This window comes from Scyliorhinus torazame, chromosome 6, assembly GCF_047496885.1.
Source record: "Scyliorhinus torazame isolate Kashiwa2021f chromosome 6, sScyTor2.1, whole genome shotgun sequence".
NCBI classification, from domain to species: domain Eukaryota; kingdom Metazoa; phylum Chordata; class Chondrichthyes; order Carcharhiniformes; family Scyliorhinidae; genus Scyliorhinus; species Scyliorhinus torazame.
This window is the reverse complement of record NC_092712.1, coordinates 114,977,724-115,004,309: the sequence shown is the minus strand read 5'-3', so window position 1 is coordinate 115,004,309 and position 26,586 is coordinate 114,977,724. Positions and strand designations below refer to the sequence as shown.

General features: G+C 50.8%; 1 protein-coding gene across 2 annotated transcripts in view; it reads right to left on the bottom strand.

Annotated features, from left to right (window-relative positions):
- Positions 1-23,346, bottom strand: part of LOC140424967 (GATA zinc finger domain-containing protein 1-like) — a 30,248-nt gene extending 6,902 nt beyond the window's left edge. Inside the window, exons 1-3 of one of the 2 annotated variants that reach the window (XM_072508700.1) lie at positions 23,058-23,344; positions 3,073-3,198; positions 162-221 (exon numbers count right to left, since the gene is read on the bottom strand). In XM_072508700.1, coding sequence (XP_072364801.1) covers positions 162-221; positions 3,073-3,198; positions 23,058-23,243 — 372 coding nt within the window. In that variant the 5' untranslated portion in view covers positions 23,244-23,344. Of the gene's footprint in view, positions 1-161; positions 222-3,072; positions 3,199-23,057 lie in introns of both variants that reach the window. The other variant, XM_072508701.1, reaches the window with a different exon arrangement.
- Positions 23,347-26,586: the final 3,240 nt, after the last annotated feature.

Here is a 26,586-nt window from a genome sequence, read left to right as displayed (position 1 = left end):
TCGGGATCGCAACAATGTAACTTTCCATGAATAGGTCTTGCACTAGCTGATTCATGCAAATAGTTTCCCCAAATATGCCGTAAGCATTTTCTCCAGTAGATGTTTTCCATATAGATACATAAAACAAAAAACAAAATGACATACTGCTAAAATGTTCTTACCCCGTAGAAAATTGATTCAGATGTGATTATCGTAGAGACAGATTTTGGTGCTTTAATTGGCTGCAAAATACCACAGCAGTTTCTGTAAATGAAAATTCAAACTATTCCCAACAAACATTCAAAATACTATTCTAAATTCAATAACTTTAATGGAATGAAATGTTCTAGATGCTTCACAAGTGTATTAAACAAAAGCTGACACCAAACCATAGAAATATTAGAGCAAATGAAACATAGGAACAGGAGTAGGCCATTCATCTCCTCATGCCTGGCCCGCCATTTAATGAGGTCATGGCTGATGTGGCCGAACACTGCCTTTTGGTGCCTTTGGCCCATATCCCTTAATATCTTTGCTTATCAAAAATCTATCTATCTCAGATTTAAAATTAACAACTGTTCTAGCTTCAACTGCTGTTCCTAGGAGAGAGTTCCAAATCTCTACCACCCTTTTTAAAAATTACTTTAGCAGAGTTACAAAGCCAGAGCTCAGAGTGTGGACAGAGGCAGACCCCTAATCCAGCTACTTGCCTGCTCCAAAAACCAATTCAAATTGAATCCAATTCATGGTCCCCACAACAGAGACATACCAGATCCAGGCCTTACACCTGACCTCACGCTCATCTTAGCCAAAAGGCAAAGAAGCGATATCTCTACCACCCTTTGCATGAAGAACTGCTTCCTAACATCCTAGCTTTTAGACTATGCCTCCTAGTTTTAGAATCTCCAACCAGTGGAAATAGTTTATCTCTATCTCCATTGTCTTTCCCTGTTAATGTCTTGAATACTTCGATCAGATCACCCCATAACCTTCTACATTCTGGCAAAAACAGGCCTAATTTGTGTAATCTCTCCTTGTAACGTAACCCCTGTAAATCCAGGTATTATTTTTGTAAACCAACCTTACACCACCTCCAAGTTCAAAATATCCTTCCTAAGGCATGGTGCCCAGAACTGCTCACAGTACTCCACATGGGGTGTAATCAGAGTTTTGTATAGCTGCAGGATAACTTCCGTGTCTTTATATTCCAATCCTCTAGTTATAAAGACTAGCATTCCATTAGCCTTTTTGAATCCCCAAATTTATTTGGACATCCATTGTACTTAACCACTTTCCATTTAGAAAGTACTCTGCTCTATCCTTTTTTGGTTCAAAAAGTATATCCTCACACTTGCTCACATTGAATTCCTCCTGGCATAATTTTTCACGTTCACCTAGTCTGTCAATATCTCCTTGCAATTTTATGTTATCATCTGGGCTTTCTACAATACCACCTAACTTTGTATCATCAGCAAATTTGGATATATGACTTTCTATGCCATCATCCAAGTCATTAATAAATAATGTGATAATAATAAGATGCCCTTATGTTGGTCAGAAAGGTAGGATTTTGAGAGGGAGAGAAGCAAGAGAGAGAGTGAGAGAGAGAGAGAGAGAGGAGTGAGACACCAATGGTGGATTAATTAAAATCAGGGATGCACAAGGGGGCAGAATTAGCAGAGTACAAATATCTCAAGAGGAGATTACAGACAGGGAGGACTGAGGCCATGGAGGATTTAAAACAAGGAATCAAATTTTAGGATCTTTGTCAGAGTCAATTTGGGTATCATTTGACTTTAATGAGAGCCATTTTTGTGCTATGACATTGGGGGGGGGGGGGGGGGGGGTAACCTGATTGGAGGCATTCAACCATGGAATTCCAGGAATGATGGGTCTGGATTTAAGAGATGACAACACGTTCAGGAATTTGTGAGGAAAGGAACGCTGGAGATGGAGTGATAGCTTGCAAGGACTGAGGAGTCAATTCACCGTAGACTCTACATGCACGTACGTATAAGGTTACAAACAAAGAAACAAAATCTGCACATTTGTATGAAACATTCAACCAATCATGCTGATTCCCCCTCAAGAGTGCAGGAAATTTGATTTGAATTCACATTGGCTTTTTGTGTATTATCCAACCTATCAACTGTTGAGAAATGTGAAGCTGGGAATTGGAGATGGGCCATTAAAAGCCCGACAACTAAAGTTTGGGAAATGGCAATGAAGAGCCCAAAACAGGAGGGGGAAATTATTCCATGAGCAAATGACTGTGCACCCCAGACTGAGCTACAGGACCATCCATCATGCAAGTATATCAGTGCTATGGAAAATGCAATATCTAATACTCTTCTTTTACTATTCTGAAAGCCAGTAGGTCCTTTATAAATGTCAGTGCTCCAAGTCAAAACCAAATCATTGAGATTCCACAAAGCTGAATTGTTATTGCCATGTGCTTTTTACAGGAATTGCTCCATTAGTTGATGTAATGGATTTAAGAGAGAAGCATGAGTAAAACCCACTGCATCATGTCAAATGGTCCATGAGAAACAGGGTGAAATGTACTCCCCCAATAACACAATGCTAAATGATACAACGGCCATCAACTGAGAGTTTACTGGCAAGTTCAGTTCCTGGAACTGTCCAAACAAATAACTGTTGCTGTCATGGTACAAGGACCATGAGAGTAGGTTCTCACTGCAAAACTATTTTTTCTGAAGTTTTTCATCAAAAAAAGAGATTTTAATAAATCACAGGAACAGATATAGACAAGTTAGTCCTTCATACACATCCTGGTTCTTTTAAGTTCTAATTTTAATAAGGGATCCATTACTTACCAGAATGCAAAAAAAAAAATCCAATCAGCAATTCAGGATGGAGATTTACTTCAAAGAACACAAATAAGGCATCAAAAATTAATGAGTATGGCACAGAGAAAGGTTGTCAGAAAGTATTGTACATTAGATCATTTTTTCAATCTATGATGAAATGGTATAACATAGATCAAGGATAACCGCCCCATTGCTTCAAGAATTTCCCCCTCCGTCCTCCATAATTTTAAATATTCAAAATTGCATCTTTGAACCGCCTTACATTTTTCAATTTGAATATATGCCTACGTCCCTTTCCTTTAGTAGAAACTTTCTTTTCAGCAGGTGGCATGGACCTGTATTTTGTGTTCCGTAACCTTGCAGAGCGCCTGTGGATTTCTTGCTTTGCCTGTCAAAACACAAAAAATAATGAAAATGAACAAGTAACTTCAGAGTTACTCCGAAATTAATATATTTTGGGTATGCATTACTAAATACCATATTTCAACAGAATATTAAAGATAGCCCAACACAGTTAACAAATTAACTAATTAAAATAACATCTGGGCTCATTTAGTGATAAGGGCATCTCCAAGTTTGAGTTCATCTGTCGTTGCTTAGAAGGAATATGTTATTAACGTCATCTGTGCAATTAATAGAGCTCAAGAAACACCAACATAGATCAAGTAGTTTGCTGAAATCTTTTCAAGAGTGGGCTCAGCAAAAATAACTACATAGAAATACTAACAAGGTGGCTCTCAAAAAAACGAAATAGGGGACAAGACAAGTCACATTGCGTCAGGAGAGGTCCCTCAATGGGCTAAACGCTTCCCAACTTCTAAGTCCACGCTGAGTTAATTTGAACAGAAAGTGGATTAGCAGAACTTGCCACGGCCTGCAGGATGGGATTGGCAGTTGTCATTGAGCAATTTTGACTGGAAAATGTTTGATAAGAACAAGTTACCCCTGAACAATAGCTCTAATGAAACAACATAGACATGAAATGTTAACTTAGTTTCTCTCGCCACAGATGCTGCCAGACTGACTGAGCGCTTCCAGCGTTTTCTATTTTCATATCAATTATAGTTTCCTTAATGACCAAATAGCCAGTTAATACTTAACCATTGAGAATTTTAATAGCATTTCAACATCATATCGTAGGAGTTAGCAGTTTAGCTTAGTTATAATACGGAATCAAAGGATCTAACTGTTAGTGGATGATTAGATTTGGAACTATCCAATCTTTTTGACTTTAATCAATGCGGCTGTACCAACCATAACTGATGTTTAAGAATATTTTGCCTAGCCCACCTTTTAAATGCCCATGATTGTAATCCACTTTTGTTACACACACTTTGTATATATTTTTAAGTGTTAACCACTGCATAGTTCTCTGTATTAGGTCGATATTGCTTTGTTTAAAATTATAAATAGCTTTGCAATCGGTCCTAAAAGTAAAATAACCACTTTAAACACAACAGCCACAGTATCTCCCAGCAAGAGGCCTTCCAAAAAGCACAGGCATTTAAAAACTGATCTAATCAACAACACTCCCAGACACTACAAGTGCCTGATTTAATTAGAAATTCACACTAAATACACGAAGTCTGAGACAATGAGCGAATCGTGTTTCTTATCCTGAAGAATTGACATCAGGAGATGGCCATGCATCCACCGTATATGCCTCACCTAGTCAACCATAATCTAATCATGGATTACATGGACCAATCATAGTTCAGCGATACCACTGGTCAGGTTGCGGCTGTAATTTGGAAAGAGTTAATAAGACCTGCTTTTCGGTGATACCAGGCACAGAAAGAAGATACAAGTTAAAAGAAAGAAGAATATTGGAGAAAGAGAGCGACCCAGCTGACCGAGATTCAAAGTTCCACTGTGGAGTAGCTGCATCTACTATTTGGTTTGTCATTTCTGCTGTCATTTTGATAACTCAATAAATTGGTGAATCTTGTCTGAACACACTTGTATCCAGAGTGGTCTCATACTTGGTCAGGCCCAGAGTCTTACAATTAAAGTTAAATTGGATTTCTGAATCCTACAATATTGCTCATTTCTGCCCTGTCTTTCATGAATAACAAATATTTAAGTTTGAATTAAGCTCCAGCACAAAATGAGCCCATCAAGTTTGTGCTTGGTTCTATGTTACACGTTGACGCAAGTGGAAAGAGGGATGAGGTCTTGCATCAAGAATTCAGGGAGTTAGGTAGTAGACTAAAAAAGCAGGACCTCGCGGGTGGCAATCTCTGGATTACTCCCAATGTCACATACTAGCAAGTACAAAAATAGGAAATTAGCGCAGATGAATGCATGGTTTGAGAGCTGTTGCAGGAGGGAGGGTTTTAAGATTCCTGGACCATTGGGACTGTTTCTGGGGAAGGTGGGACCTGTACAAGCTGGACGGTCTACATCTGAACTTGAGCTGGACTAACATCCTTGCCGGCGGGTTTGCTAGTGCTGTTGGGAGGAGTTTAAACCAATTCGGCAGGGGAAGGGACGCAGACTGTTAGCAGAACAGGGACACAGCATAACACAGAAAGACAATCAAGTCAGAGGGAATACAGGCTATTAAGTTTCAAGGTAGTAAGCAAGGCAGTATGGCCCCTACTTTAATGCCAGGAGTATTACAGGTAAAACGGATGAGTTAAGGGCAAGGATTTACACGTGAAATTGAGATATGGTAGCCATCACGGAGACGTGGTTGAAAGAGGGGCAGGATTAGCAGCTCAACATCCCAGGATAGATAATCTTCAGGCGAGGCAGTGAAGGAGATAAAAGAGGGGGCTTGCATTATTAGTTAAGGAGTCAGTGGGCGTCATGGTGGAGCAGTGATTAGCACTGCTGCCTACGGCGCGGAGGACCCGGGTTCGATCGCGGCCCCGGGTCACTGTTTGTATGGAGTTTGCACATTCTCCCTGTGTCTGCAGAGGTTTCACCCCCACAACCTAAAGATGTGCAAGGTAGGTGGATTGGCCATGCTAAATTCCCCCTTAATTGGGAAAAGAATAATTGGGTACTCTAAATTTATTTTTAAAAGTTTAGGAGTCAGTCTTTGTAGTAAGGAGAGATATCTTGAGAGGGGACATCAAATGAAGCTTTGTGGATAGAGCTTAGGAACAAAAACTGCCACATTGCTCGGTCTACTTATTATAGACCCCCAGATAGTCAACATGAAATTGAGGAGCAAATATGTGCACAATTCGCAGAGGTGTATGAATATAATAATAGAGTAATTATATTAGGTGATTTCAACTTTCCCAACATTAATTGGGATAGTCAATGTGTTAAAGGCTTAGATGGAATGCAGTTTTTTAAAAAAATGCATACAGGAGAACCTTTTAGCTCAGTATGCAGATGGTCCAACAAGGGACGGTGCATTGCTGGACCCAATTCTGGGGAATGAAGCTGGACAGGCGGTTGATGTGATGGTGATAGCGACCACAACATGGTACAAGTTAAGTTTGTTACGGACAATGAAATGGACAAGTTGCAAAAAAAGGTTGTGGATTGGTGGAGAGCGGATTTCAGTAAAATAAGGCAGGATCTGGCCAAGATCGACTGGAAAGAGTCACTTGTGGGGAAATCTACAGAAGAGCAGTGGGGATCCCGGCTCTGGGTCACTGTCTGTGTGGAGTTTGCACATTATCCCCGTGTCTGTGTGGGTGTCACCCCCACAACCCAAAAGATCAACAAAAAGGAAGGACGGTGAAAGAGGGAAAATCAACCATGGATATCTAAGGCAATAAGGGAGAGTATCAAATTGAAGAAAAAAGCATACAAAGTGGCAAAGATCAGTGGGAGACTAGAGGACTGGGAAATCTTTAGGGGGCAAGGGAAAGCTACTAAAAAAGCTATAAAGAAGAGCAAGATAGATTATGAGAGTAATCTTGCTCAGAATATAAAAACAGATAGTAAAAGTTTCTACAAATATATAAAACAAAAAAAGAGTGGCTGAGGTAAATATTGGTCCTTTAGAGGATGAGAAGGGAGGTTTAATAATGGGAGATGAGGAAATGGCTGAGGAACTGAACAGGTTTTTTGGGTCGGTCTTCACAGTGGAAGACACAAATAATATGCCAGTGACTGAGGGAAATGAGGCTATGACAGGTGAGGACCTTGAGAGGATTGTTATCACCAAGGAGGTAGTGATGGGCAAGCTAATGGGGCTAAAGGTAGACAAGTCTCCTGGACCTGATGGAATGCATCCCAGAGTGCTAAAAGAGATGGCTAGGGAAATTGCAAATGCACTAGTGATAATTTGCCAAAATTCATTAGACTCTGGGGTGGTCCCGGCGGATTGGAAATTAGCAACCGTGACACCACTGTTTAAAAAAGGAGGTAGGCTCTTCCGGTTGCGGCGATGCGGAGCTAAGCCGCACGTTTCAGCAGCTCCCGCGACAACGGACTTTCGTGCTCTCCAGAGGAGCCCCAAAGGAGCTTTTTTCGATTTATTCCCGTGTGGGAAGGTGCAGTGAGGTCCCCCTCACAATATATGGCAGAGATCAGCGGTGAAACGACGAGGAAAGAGGCCCTGCAGCAGAGACAAAAACGAGGGGAAAACGGCAAGATGGCGGAGAGCGAGCAGCGTGGGGGCCAGACCAGCAGGAGTTCCTCAAGCGGTGTGTGGAGGAGCTGAAAAAGGAGGTGCTGGTGCCAATGCTGTTGGCGATCGAGGGGCTGAAGGAGACCCAGAAGACCCAGGCGGTGGAGCTTCGTGAGGTGAATGATAAAGTGAATACCAACGAGGACGAGATCCTGGGCCTGGCAGTAAAAATGGAGGCGCACGAGGTGGTGGGCCGAGAGAATTGAGGTCCTGGAGAACAGGTCGAGGAGGAAGAACCTCCGGATTCTGGGTCTTCACGAAGGAGTGGAGGGAGCTGATGCCGGGGCGTACATGAGTACGATGCTCCATTCGCTGATGGGTGCGGAGGCCTCTCCGACCCCCCTGGAGCTGGAAGGGGCTCACCGGGTCCTGGCGAGGAGACCCAAGGCTGATGAGCCACCAAGGGCGATAGTGGCAAGGTTCTATCGCTTCGCGGACAAAAAAAGTGTGCTGAGATGGGCCAAGAAGGTGCGGAGCAGTAGATGGGAGAACGCGGTGATCCGAGTATACCAGGATGGGAGCACGGAGGTGGCAAAGAGGAGAGCTGGCTTCAACCGGGCCAAGACGGTGCTGCATAAAAAAAAGAGTCAGGTTTGGCATGCTGCAGCCTGCGCGACTGTGGGTCACTTATCAGGACCGACACCATTATTTTGAAACGCCAGAAGAGGCTTGGACCTTTATTCAGACGGAAAAACTGGACTCGAACTGAGGGGATGTGGTTGTATATGGGGTTGTAAATATGGGTAAAGAATATTTCATGGGTGGGACGATGGATGGGGATGTGGGTAGAGTTCTGGTTAAAATTCCTAAAATTTCCTTTTTTCTTTTCTGTACACATGATGATGCTGGGGAATGTGGGCGTTGGTGCTGGAGGGAGGTGAGACTCAGGGATGAGTGAACTGGGATAATGGCCGCAACAGGAGCTGCGCCATAGGGGGCGGGGCCGGTTCAGGAAAGCGCGGGCTTTTTCCCGCGCCAAAAAGGGGGGGGGGGGGGGGGTGGAGGAAGGTAAGGAGGAGGAGAGACTCCCACACGGGGAGATCAACGGGAAGGCGGGGGAAGCCGGGGTCAGCAGAAGTCAGCTGACTCACGGAAGTAATATGGGGGGAGCAAAAGAGCTAGATGTGGATCTAGCGGGCGGGGAACTGGAGGGTGCGGGAGGCGCAAGCACGGGACTGGCCTAAGATAGGGGATGGCTAGTCGGCGGGGGGTGGGGGTGGGGGTAGGTAACCCCCCAATCCGGCTGATCACGTGGAATGTGAGAGGCCTAAATGGGCCGGTTAAGAGGGCCCGAGTGTTCGCGCACCTAAAGGGACTGAAGGCAGACGTGGTCATGCTTCAGGAGACACATCTGAAGGTGGCAGATCAGGTCAGGTTAAGGAAGGGATGGGTGGGACAGGTGTTCCATTCGGGGCTGGATGCGAAGAATAGAGGGGTGGCAATACTGGTGGGAAAGGGGGTGTCGTTTGAGGCCAAGAACATAGTAGCGGACAAGGGAGGCCGATACGTGATGGTGAGTGGTAGGTTGCAGGGGACGGAGGTGGTACTGGTGAATGTATATGCCCCAAACTGGGACGATGCTGGATTCATGAAACGGATGTTGTGGCGTATTCCGGATCTGGAGGTAGGGAGTTTGATAACGGGTGGGGATTTTAACACGGTGCTGGACCCAGCATTAGATCATTCCAGATCTAGGACAGGGAAGAGGCCGGCTGCGGCCAAGGTGCTTAGGGGGTTTATGGATCAGATGGGGGGAGTAGATCCGTGGAGATTTGCCAGGCCTTTGGCCAGATAATTTTCTTTTTTCTCCCACGTACATAAGGCCTACTCCCGGGTAGATTTTTTTGTTCTGGGCAGGGCATTGATCCCGAAAGTGGAGGGAACGGAATATTCGGCCACAGCCATTTCAGACCATGCCCGCACTGGGTGGAGCTGGAGCTGGGGGGGGGGGGGGGACCAACGCCCGTTGTGGAGGTTGGATGTGGGACTGCTGGCAGACGAGGAAGTGTGCGGAAGTGTATTGAAAGGTATCTGGAGGTTAACGACAACGGGGAGGTGCAGGTGGTAGTATGGGAGGCGCTGAAGGCGGTGGTCAGGGGAGAGTTCATCTGCATCAGGGCTCACAGGGTGAAGAGAGAGGGCAGGGAAAGGGAGAGGTTAGTGGGGGAGATTTTAAGGGTGGACAGGAGCTATGCAGAGGCTCCTGATGAGGGACTACTCAGGGAGAGACGAAGTCTCCAGACGGAGTTCGACCTGTTGACCACAGGGAAGGCAGAGGCACAGTGGAGGAAGGCACAGGGGGCGATATATGAATATGGGGAGAAGGCGAGCCGGATGCTGGCACACCAGCTCCGTAAGAGGATGGCAGCGAGGGAAATAGGTGGAGTCAAAGATGGCAGGGGAACTACGGTGCGGAGTGCAGGGAAAGTGAATGAGGCTTTTAAGGCCTTTTACAAGGAACTGTATAGGTCCCAGCCCCCAGGGGGAAAAGAGGGGATGTGGCAATTCGTGGATCAGCTGAGGTTCCCAAGGGTGGAGGTGCAGGAGGTGGCTGGTTTGGGGGCGCCAATTGGGGCGGAGGAGCTGGTTAAAGGACTGGGGAGCATGCAGGCAGGGAAGGCCCCGGCGCCGGATGGGTTCCTGGTGGAGTTCTACAGGAGGTATGTAGACCTGTTAGCCCCGCTGCTGGTAAGGACCTTCAATTAATCAAGGGAGGGGGGGACCCTGCCCCCAACAATGTCGGAGGCGACGATCTCTTTGATCTTGAAGCGGGATAAGGACCCACTGCAATGTGGGTCGTATAGACCGATCTCGCTCCTTAATGTCGCTGCTAAGTTGCTGGTAAAAATGTTGGCCATGAGGATTGAGGACTGTGTCCCAGGGGTGATTCACGGGGACCAGACGGGATTCGTAAAGGGTAGGCAGTTAGATACTAATGTGCGAAGGCTCCTAAATTTGATAATGATGCCATCGGTGGAGGGAGAAGCGGAGATAGTGACAGCCATGGACGGGGAGAAGGCCTTCGATCGGGTAGAGTGGGAGTATCTCTGGGAAGTGTTGAGGAAGTTTGGGTTCGGAGGAGGGTCTATCAGTTGGGTTAAGCTCCTGTATAAAGCCCCCGTGGCGAGTGTGGTCACGGACCAGCGGAGGTCGGAGCATTTCCGGCTGTATCGAGGGACGAGGCAGGAGTGCCCCCTGTCCCCTCTGCTGTTCGCATTAGCAATTGAACCTTTGGCCATGGCGTTAAGGGAGTTGGGGAAATGGAAGGGGGTGGTTCGAGGGGGAGTGGAACATCGAGTGTCGCTGTACGCAGACGACCTGTTGCTGTATGTGACGGATCCAGTGGAGGGGATGGTTGAGGTAATGCAGATCTTACGGGAGTTTGGAGACTTTTCAGGCTACAAGCTCAATGTGGGAAAGAGTGAGCTCTTTGTGATCCATCCGGGGGACCAGGGAAGAGGGATAGACGACCTACCGTTGAGGAGGGCGGAAAGGAGCTTTCGATACTTGGGGATTCAGGTAGCTAGGAGCTGGGGGGCACTGCACAAACTTAATTTGTCGCGGTTGGTGGAACAGATGGAGGAGGATTTTAAAAGGTGGGACATGTTGCCACTCTCGCTGGCGGGTAGCGTACAGTCGGTTAAAATGGTGGTCCTCCCGAGATTTCTTTTTGTATTCCAATGCCTCCCAATTGTGATCACCAAGGCCTTTTTTAAGAGGGTAAGCAGGAGCATTACGGGATTTGTGTGGGCGAGCAAGACCCCGCGGGTAAGGAGGGGGTTCTTGGAGCGTAGCAGGGATAGAGGAGGGTTGGCGTTGCCGAATTTGGGTGGTTATTATTGGGCAGCCAACGTGGCAATGATCCGTAAGTGGGTGATGGAGGGAGAGGGGTGAGAGGTTGGAGATGGCGTCCTGCAAAGGAACGAGCCTGGGGACGCTGGTGACGGCACCGCTGCCGCTCTTGCCGACAAGGTATACCACGAGCCCGGTGGTGGCGGCAACGCTAAAGATCTGGGGGCAGTGGAGACGGCACAGGGGTGCGACGGGAGCCTCGGTGTGGTCCCCAATCAGAGACAACCATCGGTTTGTCCCAGGAAGGATGGACTGAGGATTTCAGAGCTGGCATTGGGAAGGGATTAGAAGAATGGGGGACCTGTTCATTGACGGGACGTTTGCGAGCTTAGGGGCGCTGGAGGAGAAGTTTGGACTATCCCCAGGAAACGCTTTCAGGTACATGCAAGTGAGGGCGTTTGTGAGGTGGCAGGTGAGGGAATTTCCGTTACTCCCGGCACAGGGGATTCAAGATAGGGTGATTTCGGACGTATGGGCCGGGGGGGCAAGGTGTCGGCGATATACCAGGAGATGAAAGAAGAGGGGGAGGCTTTGTTAGAGGAGCTGAAGGGTAAATGGGAGGAGGAATTGGGGGAGGAGATTGAGGAGGGACTATGGGCTGACGCCCTAAGTAGGGTTAATTCCTCTTCCTCGTGTGCCAGGCTTAGCCTGATACAATTTAAGGTGGTTCATAGAGCGCATATGACGGGGGCGAGGCTGAGCAGGTTCTTTGGGGTGGAGGACAGATGTGGGCGGTGCTCAGGAAGTCCGGCGAACCATGTCCATATGTTTTGGTCATGCCCGGCACTGGAGGGGTTCTGGAGGGGAGTGGCGGGAACAGTATCTAAGGAGGTGAAAGTCCGGGTCAAGTCAAGTTGGGGGCACTATTTGGAGTAGTGGACGAGCCGGGAGTGCAGGAGGCAAAAGAGGCCGGCATTCTGGCCTTTGCGTCCCCAGTAGCCCGGCGAAGGATCTTGCTAATGTGGAAGGAGGCGAAGCCCCCCAGCATGGAGGCCTGGATAAATGATATGGCTGGGTTCATAAAGTTGGAAAGGATAAAGTTTGCCTTGAGAGGGTCTGCGCAGGGGTTCTACAGGCGGTGGCAACCGTTCCTAGACCATCTCGCGGAGCGTTAGATGAAGGTCGGACAGCAGCAACAGCAACCGGGGGGGGGGGGGGGGTTCCCTCTGGGGGGCAAGAAAACACATGAATGATCCGGAAACTGACATGTACGGGAAGAATCCAATGTACAAAGTTTTGTATCTTATTGACTTGTCATGTTCATGTCTTGCCACGCAAGTTCTTTTTCTTTTCTTTGTTACGGGGGGGGGGGGGGGGGGGGGGGGGGTGTTGTTTGTAAGGTGGAAAATATTGTTATTGAAAAATTCTTAATGAAAACATATTTAAAAAACAAAGAGGTAGGCAGAAAGCGGGTAATTATAGGCCAGTTAGCTTAACTTCGGTAGTCGGGAAGATGCTGGAATCTATCATCAAGGAAGAAATAGCGAGGTATCTGGATGGAAATTGTCCCATTGGGCAGATGCAGCATGGGTTCGTAAAGGGCAGGTCGTGCCTAACTAATTTAGTGGAATTTCTTGAGGACATTACCAGTGCAGTAGATAACGGGGAGCCAATGGATGTCGTATATCTGGATTTCCAGGAAGCTTTTGACAAGGTGCCACACAAAAGATTGCTGCATAAGATAAAGATGCATGGCATTAAGGGTAAAGTAGTAGCATGGATAGAGGATTCGTTAATTAATAGAAAGCAAAGAGTGGGGATTCATGGGTGTTTCTCTGGTTGGCAATCAGTAGCTAGTGGTGTCCCTCAGGGACCAGTGTTGGGCCCACAATTGACATAGATTATTTGGAGTTGGGGACCAAGTGCAATGTGTCCAAGTTTGCAGACGACACGAAGATGAGTGGTAAAAAAATGCAGAGGATACTGGATGTCTGCAGAGGGATTTGGATAGGTTAAGTGACTGGGCTAGGGTCTGGCAGATGGAATACAATGTTGACAAATGTGAGGTTATCCATTTTGGTACGAATAACAGCAAAAGGGATTACTATTTAAATGATAAAATATTTTAAAATGCTGCTGCGCAGAGGGTTTGCTAGTGCATGAGTCGCAAAAAGTTGGTTTACAGGTGCAACAGGTGATTAAGAAGGCAAATGGAGTTTTGTCCTTCATTGCTAGAGGGATGGAGTTTAAGACTAGGGAGGTTATGCTGCAATTGTATAAGATGTTATTGAGGCCACACCTGGAGTATTGTGTTCAGTTTTGGTCTCCTTACTTGAGAAAGGATGTACTGGCGCTGGAGGGTGTGCAGAGGAGATTCACTAGGTTAATCCCAGAGCTGAAGGGGTTGGATTACGAGGAGAGGTGGAGTAGACTGGGACTGTACTCGTTGGAATTTAGAAGGATGCGGGGGGATCTTATAGAAACATATAAGATTATGAAGGGAATAGATAGGATAGATGCGGGCAGGTTGTTTCCACTGGCGGGTGAAAGCAGAACTAGGGGGCATAGCCTCAAAATAAAGGGAAGTAGATTTAGGACTGAGTTTAGGAGGAACTTCTTCACCCAAAGGGTTGTGAATCTATGGAATTCCTTGCCCAGTGAAGCAGTTGAGACTTCTTCATTAAATGTTTTTAAGGTAAAGACAGATAGTTTTTTGAAGAATAATGGGATTAAGGGTTATGGTGATCAGGCCGGAAAGTGGAGCTGAGTCCACAAACGATCAGCCATGATCTCATTGAATGGCGGAGCAGGCTCGAGGGGCCAGATGGCCTACTCCTGCTCCTAGTTCTTATATGCAGGTTAGGTGGATTGGCCACGCTAAATTGCCACTTAATTAGAATAAAAATAAATAATTGGGTACTCTAAATTTTTTTAAAAAGAGCAGAGGGGGGCATTCAAAAAGTAAATGGAGGACTTCCGGTTACGGCTGTGTGGAGCTAAGTCGCACATGCGGCAGCTCCCACTAAAAATGGACTTTTGGGCTCTTTTCAGGGCCCCCAACGGCATTTTTCCGACGTTTCCCGGTGTGGGAAGCAGATTGCAATAGTTCCCCCAACAGTGTATGGCTTGGACCAGGAGCGGGGCGACTAAAAAAGTGGTGGTGAACCCAAAGAAGATGCGAGGGAAGAAGAGCAAAATGGCGGCGGGCGGGACCAGGCAGCGTGGATGCAGTGGGCGCAGGAGCAGCAGGTTATCCAGCGCTGCTTCAGGGAGATTAAAGTGGACCTGCTGGAGCCGATGAAGGCTTCTATCGACAAGCTGCTGGAGACCCAGACGGCCCAGGGGGTGGCGATCCGCGAAGTCCGACTAAAGGTCTCCGACAACGAGGACGAGATCTTAGGCCTTGCGGTAAAGGTGGAGGCGCACGAGCCGCTCCACAAGAAATGGCAGGAGCGGTTCGAGGAGATGGAGAATCGGTCGAGGTGGAAGAATCTGCGGATTCTAGGCCTCCCGGAGGGGCCGGACGTGGGGGCCTATGTGGTCACCATGCTAAACTCGCTGATGGGAGCGGGGTCCTTCCAGGGGCCCCTGGAGCTGGAGGGGCCCATAGAGTGCTGGCGAGGAGGTCCAAGGCTAACGAGCCGCCGCGGGCAGTGTTGGTGCGGTTTCATCGGTTCGCTGATCGGGAGAGCGTGCTCAGGTGGGCCAAGAAGGAGAGGAGCAGTAGGTGGGAGAATGCGGAGGTTCGAATATACCAGGACTGGAGTGCGGAGGTGGCGAAGAAGAGGGCCGGGTACAATCGGGCGAAGGCGGTGCTGCACAGAGGGGGGGGGGGGGGGGGGGGGGGTGAAGTTTGGCATGTTGCAGCCGGCGCGAGTGTGGTTCACCTACAAGGACCAGAACCATTATTTTGAGTCTCCGGAGGAGGTGTGGGCCTTTGTCCAGGCCGAGAAACTGGACACAAACTGAGGGTCGGGATGGGTGATCTGGGATTGCTGTTGGGGTGTTACACTTTGAGGGGGGGGTTCTTTGCTCTTATTTCTGTTTGGTTCGATGAGGGTGGTTAGGGTGGGTTGGGCACTGTTTTGGTTGGGTCTGTTGGGTGGACTCTTGGAGGGGGGTAAGTAAATGGAGTAGGGGTGGATGGCCGGTAGGGGTGGATGGGGCTCCGCGGCGGAGGGTGAGGCCTGAGTCGGGGGTGAGGGGACTGGGCCTGTAAAAGGACCGGCGACAGAGGTGGCGGGGCCGGGCAGGTGGAAAGCGCGGGCCTTTTCCTGCGCTGAAGGCTGGAGGGGGCGGGGAACGAGGGCTGTTTCCCGCGCTTGGGATGGAAGGGGGAGGCAGAGAGCCTGTGGATGGGTAATGGAGGAGGAGGGTATGTCCCACAATGGGAGGAGTCAAAGGAGAGGCGGGAGTAGCCAGGGTCAGCAGGAGTCAGCTGACTTGCGGGAGTGCAATGGGGGGAGTAAAGCAGCAAGGAGGGATCCTAGCTGGGGGGTGTGGGGGGGAACCGGATTGCTGCTGCTATGGTCAAGGGGGAGCTGGAGTGAGTAGAGGGGTTTGGGACGGGGGTCTGCCGCCGTGGGGAACGGGCCGGGCGTGGAGTGCGGGTGCGTGGCTGGCCAAGGAGGGGTTATGGCTAGTCAGCAGGGAGGGGGGCGGGTAGCCCCCCGATCCGGCTGATAACCTGGAATGTAAGGGGACTGAACGGGCCAGTCAAGCGGGCCCGGGTGTTCGCGCACCTGAAGGATGCGGTCATGCTCCAGGAGACACACCTGAAGGTGGCAGACCAGGTAAGATTGAGGAAGGGGTGGGTAGGGCACTCAGGGTTGGATGCCAAAAATCGGGGGGTGGCGATCTTGGTGGGAAAGAGGGTGTCGTTCGAGGCATCGAGCATTGTGACAGACAATGGCGGCAAGTACGTAATGGTAAGCTGCAAGGGGAGATGGTGGTGCTGGTCAATGTGCATGCCCCGAACTGGGATGATGCGGGTTTTATGCGGCGCATGTTGGGTCGGATCCCGGACATGGAAGTGGGGGGCCTGATAATGGGGGGTGACTTTGACACGGTGTTGGATCTGGCACTGGATCGCTCCAGGTCTAGGACAGGTAGGAAGCTGGCAGCGGCTAAGGTGCTGAGGGGGTTTATGGACCAGATGGGACGGGTGGACCCTTGGAGATTTGCAAGGGCGGGGGCTAGGGAATTTTCATTCTTCTCGCATGTTCATAAGGCTTATTCCCGGATCGACTTCTTTATTATTAGGGCGCTGATAGCGAGAGTAGAGGATACCGAGTACTCGGAGATAGCCATTTCGGATCACACCCCGCATTGGGTAGACCTAGAGCTGGGGGAGGAGAGGGACCAGCGCCCGCTGTGGCGCTTGGGGGTGGGGCTGTTGGCGGACGAGGTGGTGAGTGAGTGGGTCCGAGGAAGCATAGAGAGATACCTGGAGGCCAACGATAACGGGGAGATCCGAGTGGGGTTGGTATGGGAGATGCTGAAGGCGGTGGTTAAGGGAGAGCTGATCTTCATTAGGGCCCACAAGGAGAGGAGAGAGCAGAGGGAGAGGGAGAGGCTGGTGAGGGAGATGGTGAGGGTAGACTGGAGGCATGCGGAGGTGCCAGAGGAGTGACTGTTGAGGAAGAGGCGTAGTCTCCAGGCCGAATTCGACCTGTTGACCACCAAGAAGGCGGAGGTGCAGTGGAGGAAGGCCCAGAGGGCGATTTATGAGTATGGGGAAAAGGCAAGTTGGATGCTGGCGCATCAGCTTCGGAAGCGGGACGCAGCTAGAAAGATCGGGGAGTTCAGGATAGGGGAGGGAGTGTGGTACAGAGTGGGGTTGACATCAATGGGGTCTTTTATGAGGAATTGTATCGGTCGGAGCCCCCGCGTGAGGAGGGAGGGATGGACCGCTTTCTGGACCAAGTGAGGTTTCCGAAGGTGGAGGAGGGACTGGTAGCAGGATTGGGGGCCCCGATTGGGCTGGAGGAGCTGGCCAAAGGGATAGGGAGCATGCAGGCAGGGAAGGCACCGGGGCCGGACAGTTTCCCGGTCGAATTCTACAAGAAATATGTGGATCTGTTAGGCCCGTTGCTAGTTAGGACCTTGAATGAGGCAAGGGAGGGGGGGGCTTTGCCCCCGACGATGTCCCGGGCACTGATCTCCTTGATCCTGAAGCGGGACAAGGATCCCCTGCAGTGTGGGTCTTACAGGCCGATTACGTTGTTAAATGTAGAGGCCAAGGTGCTGGCAAAGGTCTTAGCCACGAGAATTGAGGATTGTTTGCCGCAGGTGATCCACGAAGACCAGACGGGATTCGTGAAGGGGGCGGGCAGTTGAACGCGAATGTGCGGAGGCTCCTGAACGTTATGATGCCGGCGAGGGAGGGGGGGCGGAGATAGTGGTGGCGATGGACGCTGAGAAGGCCTTCGATATTGTAGAGTGGGGGTACTTGTGGGAGGTGCTGAAGAGGTTTGGGGAGGGGTTTGTCAGGTGGGTTAGGTTGTTGTACGAGGTCCCGATGGCAAGTGTGGCCACGAACAAGAGGAGGTCTGAGTACTTTTGGTTGCATCGAGGGACGAGGCAGGGGTGTCCCCTGTCCCCCCTGCTCTTCGCACTGGCGATTGAGCCCCTGGCTATGGCACTGAGGGAGTCGAGGAACTGGAGGGGGTTGGGGCGGGGCATGGAGGAGTATAGGGTGTCGCTCTATGCGGACGACTTGCTGCTATATGTGGCGGACCCGGTGGGGGGGAATGGCGGAGGTAATGAGGATCCTCAGAGAGTTCGGGGATTTCTCAGGGTACAAGCTCAACATGGGGAAGAGCGAGTTGTTTGTGGTTCAGCCAGGGGACCAGGAGAGGGGGATTGGCGAGCTCCCACTAAAAAGGGCGGAGAGGAGCTTCAGGTCCTTGGGGGTCCAGGTGGCCAGGAGCTGGGGGGCCCTGCATAGACTTAATTTCACGAAGCTGGTGGAGCAAATGGAGGAGGAGTTCAAGAGGTGGGATGTGTTTTTGTTCCTGTTCCAGTGCCTCCCCATGTTTATCCCGAAGGCCTTCTTTAGGCAGGTCAATAGGAGCATAACGGGGTTTGTGTGGGCGAGAGGGACTCCGAGGGTGAGAAGGGTGTTCCTGGAGCGGAGTAGGGATAGGGGGGGGGGGCTGGCACTGCCCAACCTCTGTGGGTACTACTGGGCTGCCAATGTGGCAATGGTGAGCAAGTGGGTGATGGAGGGGGAGGGGGCTGCATGGAAGAGGCTGGAGACGGCGTCTTGTGAGGGTACAAGTCTGGAGGCGCTGGCAACGGTACCGCTGCCGCTCCCTCCAATGAGGTATACCACGAGCCCGGTAGTGGCGGCTACCCTCAAAATCTGGGGGCAGTGGAGGCAGCACAGGGAGGAAGTTGGGGCCTCAGTGTGGACCCCAATATGGGGGAACCATCGGTTTGTCCCAGGGAGAATAGATGGAGGGTTTTCGGGGTGGCACAGGGCAGGATTAAGAAGGTTGGGGGACCTGTTTGTGGACGGGAAGTTCGCGAGCCTGGGTGAACTGGAGGAGAAGTACGGGCTCCCCCCCGGGGAACACCTTCAGATATTTACAGGTAAGGGCATTTGCCAAGCGGCAAGCGGTGGAATTGCCACGACTGCTGCCATGCACAGTACAGGACAGGGTGCTCTCAGGGGGTGGTGGGTTGGAGTGAGGAAGATCTCGTAAACTTACCAGGTGATGCAGGAGGAGGAGGAGGCCTCGGTGGTGGAGGTGAAAAGTGGGAGGTGGTGTTGGGAGAGGAGATCGAAGAGGGGACGTGGGCAGATGCCCTAGGGAGGGTGAACTCTTCCTCTTCGTGCGTGAGGCTCAGCCTCATACAGTTTAAGGTGCTGCACAGGGCATACATGACCGGGACAAGGATGAGCAGGTTCTTTGGGGGTGAGGACAGGTGTGTTAGGTGCTCAGGGAGCAAATCACACTCATATGTTCTGGGAATGCCCAGCGCTGGAGGAATTTTGGAAGGGCGTGGCGAGGACGGTGTCGGGGGTGGTAGGATCCAGGGTCAAGCCGGGCTGGGGGCTCACAATATTTGGGGTTGCAGGGGAGCCAGGAGTGCAGGAGGCGAAGGAGGCCGGTATTCTGGCCTTTGCGTCCCTGGTAGCCCGGCAAAGGATTCTTCTTCAGTGGAGGGATGCGAGGCCCCCAAACGTGGAATTCTGAATCAACGATATGGTGGGGTTTATTAAATTGGAGAGAGTGAAATTCGCCTTAAGGGGATCGGTACAAGGGTTCTTTAGGCGGTGGCAACCGTTCTTGGACTTCCTGGCAGAACGGTAGACATTGGTCAGTAGCAGCAGCAGCCCGGGGGGGGGGGGGGGGGGGGGGGGGGGGTCCTATTTTATTTTTGTTTATTTACACTGGGGGGGGGGTCTGAGGGGGTGTATATATTTGCTTTGTGTTAACTCGGGGTGTTAATTTATCATTTATGTATAGGGGGAGAGAGGCACGGGGGTTGTTTTACTTTGTTCTGTATTTAATTTTATTGGGTTTCTTTTTCATTCTGTTGTTATTTTGTGAAAACCCTAATAACATTTTTTAAAATGTTTTTAAAAAGTAAATGGAGGGGGTACAGGACTAACATGTTCCCTCTAGGATAATAGGAAGGAGTAACAATCCCAGAGAACCACTGATGACCAGAGGCATTCAGGGTACGATGAGAAGGAAAAGAGAGGCTTTTAACAAGTACAAAGGGAGCAAATCAACGGAGGCATTAATTGAGTACAGAAAGTGCTGGATGGAACTCAAGAAAGCTATTGGGAGAGCAAAGAGGGGCTATGGGAAAGCGCTGGCTGGTAAAAGTAGGGAAAATCCCAAGATATTCTATAAGTATATCAATGGGAAGAGGTAAACAAGGGAAAGAGTAGGGCCCATTAGGGAACAACAGGGAAATCTGTGGGTGGAACCAGAGGACATTGGTCAGGTGTTTGACAAATACTTCATATCTGTCTTCAAGAGAATGAGGAGGAAGATATATACCTCTGGGACAGAGACGTGTGAGGATCTTGAGCAAATTGTCATAGGGAGGGACAAGGTATTGGAGATATTGGCAGGCTTAAAAGTGGACAAATCTCCAGTCCAGATGAATTGTGTCCCAGTGTGCTGTGGGAGGCGAGGGAGGAGATTGCAGGGGTCTGACACAAATTTTTAATTTTCTCAGGCCTCGGGAAGTTGCCAGAGGCCTGGAGAACAGCTAATGCGGCCCCACTATTTAAGAAAGTTGGTGAGGTAAGCCAGGGAACTACAAACCGGTGGGTCTTACATCAGTGGTAGGGAAACTATTGGAGACAATTCTGAAGGATAGAGTCCATCTCCACTTGGAGAGGCAAGGCTTGATCAGGAATAATCAGTATGGCTTTGTCAGAGGGAGGTCATGCCGAACAAATTTTCTGAGCACGTGTCCAGGTGTGTAGATGAGGTAGTTTACATGGATTTCAGCAAAGCTTTTGGGCAAGATCCCACATGGGAAACTTATAAAGAAGGCAAATGCACATGGGATACAGGGTGACTTGATACGGTGGATTCAAAATAGGTTTAGCTGTAGGAGACAGAGGGTGATGACAGAAGGCTGCTTTAGTGACTGGAAGCCAGTGTCCAGTGGCATGGCACAGGGACCTGTGCTGGGTCAGCTATTGTTTGTCATTGATATAAACAACATAAATGACCACGTGGGGGGTAGGATCAGTAAATTTCCGGATGACACAAAGATTGGTTGGGTGGTTAACAGTGAGGTTGGGTGTCTTGGATTACAGGAAGATATAGACGGTATGGACAAGAGGCAGATGGTATTTAACCCTGAAAGGTGAGAGGCGATACACTCTGGAAGGAGTAATGTGATAAGGAATGACACTGGGAAGTTCCGAGGAACAAAGGGACCGTGTTTGTCCACAGATCTCCAAATGCAGAACGACAGGGTGGTGAAAAAGGCATATGGGACATTTGCCTTTATTAATCGAGGCACAGATTACAAAAGCAGGGAGGTCATGTTGGGCTTTTATAGAACTTTGGTGAGGCCACAGCTGGAGTACTCTGTGCAATTCTGGGCGCCAGATTACAGGAAGGATGAGATTGCACTGGAGGATGTTGCCTGGGAGGGAAGCATGGTTACATAGTGGTTAGCACTACTGCCTCACAGCAGCAGGGACCCGGGTTCAATTCCGGTCTTGGGTGACTGTCTGTGTGGAGTTTGCACTTTCTCCCCATGTCTGCTTGGGTTTCCTCCCACCATCCAAAGATGTGCAGGTTAGGTGGATTGGCCATTCTAAATTGCCCCTTAATGTTCAAAAGATGTGTAGGTTTTGTTAAGAGGTTATTGGGATAGGGTGGCGGAGCAGGCTTGGGTGGAGTGCTCTTTCAGAGGGTCGGTGCAGACCCAATGGGCCAAATGGCCTCCTTCTGCACTGTAGGGATTCTATGGTGGAATATTTAAGTTATGAAGAGAGGTTGGATAGGCTTGGGTTGTTTTTGTTGCAGCAGAGAAGACCGAGGGGCGAGCAGATCGAGGTGTACAAGATCATGAAGGGCATGGACAGAGTGGATAGGCAGCAGCTTTTCCCTTTAACTTTTAAAAAATAAATTTAGAGTGCCCAATTAATGGTTTCCAATTATGGGGCAATTTAGCGTGGCCAATCCACCTACCCTGCACATCTTTGGGTTGTTGGGGGTGAAACCCACCCAAACATGGGGAGAATGTGCAAACTCCACACAGACAGTGACCCAGCAATTTAGCGTGGCCAATCCACCTACCCTGCACATCTTTGGGTTGTTGGGGGTGAAACCCACCCAAACATGGGGAGAATGTGCAAACTCCACACAGACAGTGATCCAGAGCCGGGATCAAACCTGGGACCTTGGTGCTGCGAGGCAGCAGTGTTAACCACTGTGCCACCCTGCTGCCGGTGTTCCCCTTAGTTGAAGGGTCAGTTACGAGGGGACATTAGTTCAAAGTGAGGGGCAGGTTTAGGGGGATTTGAGGAAAAACTTTTTAACCCAGAGGGTGGTAACGGTCTGGAACGCAGTGCCTGAGAGGGTGGTAGAGGCAGGTTGCCTCATTCTTTAAAAGTACCTGGAAGAGCACTTGGCCCATCATAATGTTCAAGGCTATGGGCCATGTGCTGGCAAATGGGATTAGCTAGTCAGATCAGGTGTTTTCATGTGTTGGTGCAGACTTGATGGGCCGAAGGGCCTCTTCTGCACTGCATCATTCTTTGATTCTTTAGAAACAGTTCGGAGAACGTTCACTCGACTGATTCCTGGAATGAAAGGGTTATTTATGAAAAGTTGAAGAGGTTGAATGTGAGGTGACCTTATTGAAACAGCCTGAGGAATCTCAACAGGGTGAATACTGGGGAGGCATTTCCACTTGTGGGACAGTCTAGAACTAGGAGGGTCAGATTTAAATATAAGGGGTCTCCTATTTAAGACAAAAATGAGATGAAGTCTTTTGAACTCTTCTCTAGAGAGCAGTAGCGATAGGATACATACATACCTCAGTAACAAGGGAGTCAAAACTCTTAGGAGGAAGGGAGTTGCAGATAGGAAAGTGGAGTTGAGGCCGCAGTCGGATCAGCCATGATTTAAATGAATAGGGGAGAAGAATTAAAGGGTCGAATGACTTCCTCCTGTTCTTAATGTACATGTTTGTATCTCCCTGGTCAATGTGCTGCAGCAGAAATGATCCCAGGATCCCCTCCCGGTGTCTTCCGTTTCCCAGCCAGCTCCCAGTTCCAGGAACCTCTGGACAGAGGGGGAAGGGCCTGGCCTGACCGGCGGCTCACAACCCACTTCTCCTGGAGCCAGTTCCAGCCGCCGCCTCACCTGTTTGCCGCCGTTGCTCTGCTGAGCGGCCGGGGCTGCTCCGGACCCCGAGCTGGAGCCGGACACCGAGCCGGGGGTTTTACCGGCGCAGTTGTTGCAGACGATCTCGCCCTGATTGCTCTTCCTCCACATGGTCGAGGAGTTGGCCTTGCACACGCTGCAGGACGGCTTCAAACCCAGCGGCATCTCCGCGTCTTCACCGAGCACCACTCACCCAACCAAAAATAACCGGCGCCCCAAACCGAAACCGCAAAAACAGGTTTCGCCCTCCCAAGATAGAGTGCCGGGAGGCCGCCGCGCCCCCTAACGGCGGGAGGACCGAGAGGCCGCCACCGCGCCCCCTAACGGCGGGAGGACCGAGAGACGCCGCCGCCGCGCCCCCTAACGGCGGGAGGACCGAGAGAACGCCGCCGCCGCCGCGCCCCTAACGGCGGGAGGACCGAGAGGTCGCCGCCGCCGCGCCCCCTAACGGCGGGAGGAGCGAGAGGCCGCCGCCGCCCCGCGCCCCCTAACGGCGGGAGGAGCGAAAGGCCGCCGCGCCCCCTAACGGCGGGAGGAGCGAGAGGCCGCCGCTGCCGCGCCCCTAACGGCGAGAGGACCGAGAGGCCGCCGCCGCGCCCCCTAACGGCGGGAGGACCGAGAGAACGCCGCCGCCGCCGCGCCCCTAACGGCGGGAGGACCGAGAGGCCGCCACCGCGCCCCCTAACGGCGGGAGGACCGAGAGACGCCGCCGCCGCGCCCCCTAACGGCGGGAGGACCGAGAGAACGCCGCCGCGCCCCTAACGGCGGGAGGACCGAGAGGTCGCCGCCGCCGCGCCCCCTAGCGGCGGAGGGAGGAGTGAGAGGCCGCCGCCGCCACACCCCCTAATGTTGGGAGGACCGACAGTCTCCCCTTCCCATCCCTCCTTGAAGTTAATGGTTCACACATTCTTATTTTTATAAATTTAGAGTACCCAATTATTTTTTCCACTTAAGGGGCAATTTAGCGTGGCCAATCCACCCAACCTGCACATCTTTGGGTTGCGTTAGGGCAGCACGGTAGCACAGTGGTCAGTACAGTTGCTTCACAGCTCCAGGATCCTGTCATAATATACACCAGTATATCATGGTGCAGACACACACTGATGGACACACAGCAAAACCAATCAACACACACAACACCACAGCCAATCACCAGTTAGAGCACACTCACTATAAAGATAGAGGGCATCAGTTTTCCCGCTCATTCGGGATGCAGCCTCTCAGAAGGACAGAGCTTGCAGCTTACAGCACAGATCTTCACCATGTGCTGAGTGCCTAGACTGGTTAGGACAGGCATAGGTCTTTTAGTTTAATCTAACATCGTGTTAACCCACAGTGAAAGTATGTTCAACAGTTTCTAGCTTAATAAAATAGTGTTGTTCTATTTTAAGTGTTGGTGGCCTGTATGTGTTCCATGGATCCAGAGCACCCAACACATCAGGTCCCAGGGGCGATTCCCAGCTTCGGTCGCAGTCTGTGTGGAGTCTGCACATTCTCCCCGTGTCTGCGTGGATTTCCTCCGGGTGCTCTGGTTTCTTCCCATAGTCCAAAGATGTGCGGGTTAGGTGGATTGTCCATGATAAATTGCCCTTAGTGTCTCAAAAAGGTTAGGTGGGGTTACTGGATTACGGGGCTAGGGTGGAGGTGTGGTCTTAGGTAAGTGGTTAAGTGGGGGTTACGGGGATAGGGTAGATACGTGGGCTTCAGTAGGGTGCTCTTTGTAAAGGCCTGTGCAGACTCGATGGGCCAAATGGACTCCTTCTGCACTGTTCATTCTATGGTTCTATGAAACCCACGCAGACATGGGGAGAATGTGCAAACTCCACACGGACAGTGACCCAGGGCCGGGATTCGAACCCTGGGTCCTCAGTGGCCTAGTCCCAGTGCTAACCACTGCACCACCGTGCTGCCCCGTTCATACAAACAAAGAACAAAGAAATGTACAGCCCGGGATCAGGCCCTTCGGCCCTCCAAGCCCGTGCCGACCATGCTGCCCAACTATAGGCGCCCATGATGTGGTGTTGTCCCGTTGCAGGAGTACCGTCCCAATGCCGGACTGGCTGGCGTCAGTTGAGGTCTTTGTTTCCCGTGTGGTATCGAAAAACGCCAGTACCGGGGCGGTGGTGAGCTTGACCTTGTCAATCATGTTTGTCACTTCCTCAAAACATTCAATCAAATTAGTGGGACATGACCTCCCTTGTACAAAACCATGCTGTCTGCTGCTAATAAGACCATTCACTTCCAAATGTGCATAGACCAGGGGCGGGATTCTCCAACCCCACGCCGAAGTGGCCGCGCCATCGTGAACGCCGTCGAGGTTCACGACGGCGCGGAACGGCCTTGGTCCCGACCGATTCAGGCCCTGACAAGGGCCAGTATCGGGGCCGCATCATCTACCCGCGCCAGGCCTTGTTGCCCGCGTAAAAGCGGCGCCGAATAGATGCCGCGGCCAGCGCCGCATCACGGACGTCATCCGCGCATGCGCGGGTTGGCCGGCGCAAACCCGCGCATGCGTGGTTGCCGTCCTGTCCAAATCCGCCCCGCAAGAAGATGGGGGACGGATCTTGCGGGGCCGCGGAAGGAAGGAAGTCCTCCTTCAGAGAGGACGGCCCGACGATCGGTGGGCACCGATCGCGGGCCACCCCACATTGCAGGTGAAGCCCGGTGCAGGATCCCCACAGGCCCCCCCCAGCATTCACGCACCGCCCACGACTGCAACGACCAAGTGTGGATGGCGCCGGGAGGAACCCGCCGTTTTGGCCTGGCCGCTCGGCCCATCCGGGCCTCAGAATCGCGGGGGTGCCGGAGAATCGCCATTTTGGGTATCTCCGGATATTCTGCGGCCCGCGAAACTTGACCGGCCCTTTCCCGCAGCTTGGGAGAATCGCGGGAGGGCATCGGACCGGCGTCCCCGGAAATTTTGGCGGCCCAGGCGATTCTCCCAACCGGCGTGGGAGTGGAGAATCGCGCCCCCTATCTCTGAGAATCTTTTCCAACAACTTCACTATCACTGACATCAAGTTCACTGGCCTATAATTATCCTTGCAACCCTTCTTAAATTTTTTTTAAAAATATTTTTTATTCAAATGTTTACATATTTTCAACAAAACCCCTCCCCCTACAGAAATAAGAAAAAAACAAAGAACACATAAATAAACATCTTAGAGCTATGTCATGTATTCCCCCAATATACAAGCCCACCATTAAACGATAACAAACACAGTAGTAAATAAAAAGTACCACCCCCCCCCCCCCGGGTTGCTGCTGCTGCTGACCACCTCCTAACGCTCCGCTAGAAAGTCTAGGAACGGTTGCCACCGCCTGAAGAACCCTTGCACAGATCCTCTTAAGGCAAATTTTACCCTCTCCAGTTTAATAAACCCTGCCATGCCGCTGATCCAGGATTCCACGCTCGGGGGCCTCTCATCCTTCCACTGTAGCAGAATCCTCAGCCGGGCTACCAGGGACGCAAAGGCCAGAATACCGGCCACTTTCGCCTCCTGCACTC